Source organism: Montipora foliosa, unplaced genomic scaffold (genome assembly GCF_036669935.1).
Source record: "Montipora foliosa isolate CH-2021 unplaced genomic scaffold, ASM3666993v2 scaffold_433, whole genome shotgun sequence".
Taxonomy (NCBI): Eukaryota; Metazoa; Cnidaria; class Anthozoa; order Scleractinia; family Acroporidae; genus Montipora; species Montipora foliosa.
This window is the reverse complement of record NW_027179738.1, coordinates 22501-27500: the sequence shown is the minus strand read 5'-3', so window position 1 is coordinate 27500 and position 5000 is coordinate 22501. Positions and strand designations below refer to the sequence as shown.

General features: G+C 38.7%; 1 protein-coding gene across 1 annotated transcript in view; it reads left to right on the top strand.

Moving 5' to 3' along the window:
• LOC137988891 (stimulated by retinoic acid gene 6 protein-like) overlaps window positions 1-5000 on the top strand; it is a gene marked incomplete at its 3' end in the record, with an annotated part of 60622 nt that overhangs the window by 38130 nt on the left and 17492 nt on the right. The window contains exons 6-8 of the mRNA XM_068834836.1: window positions 1764-1812; window positions 2781-2915; window positions 3645-3733. Of these exons, the coding sequence (XP_068690937.1) occupies window positions 1764-1812; window positions 2781-2915; window positions 3645-3733 (273 nt within the window). The remainder of the gene's footprint in view (window positions 1-1763; window positions 1813-2780; window positions 2916-3644; window positions 3734-5000) is intronic.

Sequence of the window (5000 nt, the reverse complement as noted above, 5' to 3'; positions counted from 1 at the left end):
TTCCCAAGGGTTTACGCATCACTGGTCTCCTCCCTTAAGAACGTCGCACATTGTGAGGAAAGAGCTGAGCAAACTGCCTCGCGAGGTGGCAAGCATCCAATAAAAATACATGGCATACTCACGTAACTCCAGCGGCTCAAAATGGTGTCGGAGGAAGAAATTCCGACGTCACTGAAGTCACGTGAGAATGCCATGTATTTTTATTGGATGCTTGATTGACCAAACTCAACTTGATTCTCACGATGGCCCCACATAATGAGGAATTTGCCTCGTGAGACCAAAAATATCAAACATATTTGATTTTTTCTTCCCGGCTTCGCGAGGCGAATCTCTCACCAAACAATCCCCGCACACAATGTGAAACACCAATTATTGCTGAACAAGATGCAGGCATTAGTTTGGCGTAACAAGTTACCATGGCAACAAGAAAGCCTTACAAAACACCCTATTTTTGGGCTTTAGTTGCTCATATCTGAAAAATGAACCCGGTGATCCCAATCTTTTATTGCACAAAAGTGATCAGCAGGCCAAGATAAAACTCCCTGAAAAATTTAAAAACATTTTGTGGAGCGGATTCAGAGCTACCTTCAATTTTCAATTATTATAAGGTGGCTCTGAATCCGCTCCATAGATCTTTTTTAAACTTTGCAGAAAGTTTCATTTTGGCATGCTGATTACATTTCAGAAATAAAAAATGGGGGTTACTAAATTCGTGCTTGAGATGCGAGCAGCTAAAGCCAAAATATGAGGTGTTTCTGTAGGGCTCTCCTGTTGCCATGGTAACTTTTTAGGTCACAACAATAACCGAATCGTTTTCAATAATAATTGGTGCTTGATATGATACCATGACATTGCTGTTAGGTGATAAAGTGTTGTAGAGTCAATCCTTCTAATAAGAACGTTTCTTTCAAATGTTGAAACTGGTTTGAACCACGTTAACGTTTTTGGATCTGGTTTAAACCCCCTTGTTAGAACTTTAATTAATGCAGTTGTGTTGGATGTGTTTGAGTCTGACTTTCGAGGCGTCCTCGCCAATCGCGCTCTAGTCATTGTCCAACGATGGCTAATTAGTTAACTCTTAACGCTTAAGTTGTTCGGCTTGTGACGCCACTTTCCAGAATTCTGTAGATAAAATCTGATTTGCTAAACTGCGGGACAGAAATTTTTGCCTGAAATCGGGTTAGCAGGCGTTTTTGTTTGGAGAAGGAAAACGACTTCCCTAAAAACGCCGACTGCCTTGGACGTTTGCAAACAATGAGCTTGCCTCTGTCTGATTCGCTGCATTTCTGGCACAGATGGTCGCCAGTCACGTGATTAAAATCGATAACATTTGTCGAAAATTATAACAGAAAATGCTCCTTTTTTTTTTTCAAATAAAAGCATTGTCACACAACCGAAAGACCCCGTGCTTCATCCTAATATTTTCAGTACACAAGCAATGTTTTAAAGGTTTACGTAACACTACAGATATTTATGTGAATATTTAAGCTTTTAAGAATACATTACACAGGTGACGAAAACGACAAAAAGATATTATTTGACTGAATTCAAATCGAAGAAAAATTAACCAAAAACTATACTAAACGCTTTGACTGAAAAAAAGATCAGTGACAACGAAACGAATATTCACTGAGAGCTAATTTTGTTTTCCCAAAGAAGAAACCTTGATTACTTGTTTTCAAACTGACACCTAAATGTGATTGTGCTTTCGTCACCACTGAAAACCAGCGTTAATCGTTTGATTTTTACAAATTATTTGACAGATTCTCGTTTGGACTTGCTATTGATTACCAGTGTGCCAGTTCAATCAGTGTGAGTTTAAGTTTCATCTACATCTGTCTATATCTACATCCTGTCCCTTTAAAGTGCCCCTGTGATAAAAGAAAAAATAAATATTAAAAAAAATCACTTGCTTTTATCTTCAGATTTTGAAAGTGTGTTTGCTTAACGTGTGACTGGCAAAATTTTGAGCTTTGTTTTTTATCCATAGGCCGCTTACTTTGAGTGTAAGCTTTGGATTTTACGGTCCGCCATTACTCTCGTTCGAAACTGACGGATTGGATCTCAGAGGGTGGGAATGGTTAGAGTATTTTGGATCATTGGACACTTTTAGAACATTTGTGCTCAATAAAATTGTGCCCATCACATATTACACGATGAAGTTTTTTTCCTTGAATCGCTTGACATTAAAGTTGTGTTACACTAAGAGTGTGTCCATCAGATACTTTGAAGGCTCACGTGACTCCACAGTGTTTGGTGACGAGGCAGAAGCAAAAATTTAACGAAGCTTACCTGGAAGTTGAAGTTTGATTGGGACTCTGCTAAGTCATCAGAACAAGGCGACATATGCCCATCCCTTGATGCCATACCCACTGGCCTCATCATTGTGCTCATTCTGCTGATGAACACAGTGATAAGCTTTCAAGACTGAGAAGTTTTGGTGGTAAGTGCTATCTCGCGTTACTCCTTATTCCTGATGACTCGGCAGAGTCCCCGTCAAACTTCAACTTCCAGCTACGTTTCGTTTAATTTTTGATTATTTTTCCTCTTTTAACCAATGGTAATGTTGCTTTGTGGCGCTGTAGTTGTCGTCGTCATTGTCTTTTCTTAAAAGCCTTAGTATGATTTAACAAGGCGCTACCGAGTGTGCGTATGCTGCTCAAACCTTTTGCTTGCGTCACAGGTGAGAACCATGCTTAATAGCAAGGGAGAAGACACATAAGGAAGCATAAACAACCACAGGAGAAAACTGAATTTGTTCTTGTTCACATTATTTTCAGAATTTTTTTATCTTGGTGGGGCTTTTACCTAGACTTGCAACCTACTTGTGCCTCCTTTTTATCGTGATAAGGTTCGCCTTGGTGATTTTCCTGGAAGGGCGAAATAGGTGGTTCCACAGCACAAACGATATCAGTGTAAGTAGTAAATTCGTTATCGTTTAATCCTCTTGACTGGGGAGATGGGAGTGATGATGATGATTATGATGATGTGTATGTTAATGTTTATGAGGATTGACTGGAAGGATTGAACAAGGTTTTTAAGGGCGCGCTCCTATGGCATCCAGAAATAATATCAAAGTTGCTTTCAGTCACTCGCATTTTCCTTTTTTTTTTTTTGGTTCTTTCTTCATTCTCTTCCTTCCTTGCTTGCTTTCCTTTCCTTTCCTTTCCTTTCTCTTTTCTTTAGTAAAAGCTAGGTATTGATGCTGCATTTTTAACGGTTAAACTTCGCCAAAGTTGTGAACGCTACTTAAACCCGGTGCACACCAGACCAATCAGCTTAGCAAAGTTCCATCCGTGAAAGCTTTCTTAAGCAAGCTTCCCCTTGTGTGCGCTGGCGTTTTCAATGCTTTTAGTTACGCGTGTCATCGGCGCCGAATATTTAACATGTTGAATATTTTTTGGCACGAGAGAAAATTTCCTCCAAGTGTGCGCTCGTGAAAAGCTATCGCCCTACCATCCTACACCAAGAAGCATGCGTAGTGTTGGAGATACGACTTGTGAGGTGGAGTCTGGGCTTGAGCATTGTTCTTCCCCTACCTTATCGGCCATGTTTGACAACGACAGGCTTTTAAACACAATACAAATGAGTCTTGGTGTAAGATCGTAAAACGATTGCTTTTCACGCGCGTAAATCTTCTTTAGAGACCTGGAAAAGCCCACAGTGAGACTATTTTGGCAAGAGAGTCAGGGATTAAATACGTCAAGTTGGCACTAAATGCAGGTTCAAACATGTAAGCACTTGTTACAGAAGGCCACTGGGGAACCTAAGCAATGACAACGGCGGCGGCAACAAGAACGTCATCTCACAATATAAATTTGCGTTATTGTAATCACTTCGTGACTATTTCAACCCTTTTAATATTACAACTGTGTTTTAGTACCTCAAGAATGACACTGGTCAGAACGATGCTTCTTTTAGGGGGAGGAAATGAAAAGTTATCTTCAAGTGCTGAATTGCTCTTAAAACCTTAAATTTGGCTATTTCACGTTGTTGTTTGCTTAAGACAGCAAAGAAATGGAGAAAGGTAAAAAAAGGGGCGTGAAGGGCGTGCCAATTAAAGCTGTTGTTTTTGGCTATTATATATGCAAATTTGCGACGTTCTCGTTGCCTTCGCTGTTGTCGTTGCTTAAGTTCTCTAGAAAAACTACCACAAACATAGAAGTTTGCACCGTCGTAAATCTTTGTCGATTACTACTCCTCGTTCACTTCTTACAATGTGGGAAAATTATCCTAAAAATAAATTGGTGTGAGAGGTTTCAGAGTAAAATTAGAGAAGAAAAGATCCCATTTGTATGCTCGCGTTGTCATCAAAACCTCAAATTTAGTGATTCCACGTCGTTGTTATGCAGAGTACCGTAAAAATGCGAGCCGCACATGCAGCGCGATTATTTTACCTCTTTTAGTCAATGGTTTTATTATTTTTTTTGTTGCGTTGCCGTTGCCGTACACGTCCTCGTTTCTTAAACTCCCCAGCACTAAATAGAGCTGCAACGATACATTCAAGATTCTTATTTTCCACAATGCCACGTTTCCCTTAGTTGAAACGATAGCTTCTTAGCTCGTTTGCTTCCCGCTAGGCTGTAGGGAAAGTTTATCCTCATAAGAAAATGCGAAAAACTTGCAGTTTTCTTTCGTTACTTTTTTATTGCAAGACCAATGACTAAACTTGTACGACACAATCTAAAAGGTCTTGAATACCACATATCAGGACAATTGCAAATTGTAATTGAAACAGTGAAACACTTTAACTTGCATGGACCTTGGTTATTCCGAATATCAGAGAAACCTCATGTTATAGTTGTTTAATAAACAATAATTTCTTTATGTTTTAAGTATTTTAATTAAGTGTTTTATTATTGTTATTATTATTTTTTTGTTTTAATTATTTTAAAGGGGAGATAAATTAGAAAAATATAACCTTTTTTATATCCCTTTCACTTTTGAAGAAATCTGTGGATAAAAAGTCATTATTGTCACTATTATGAAGTTATAAAATG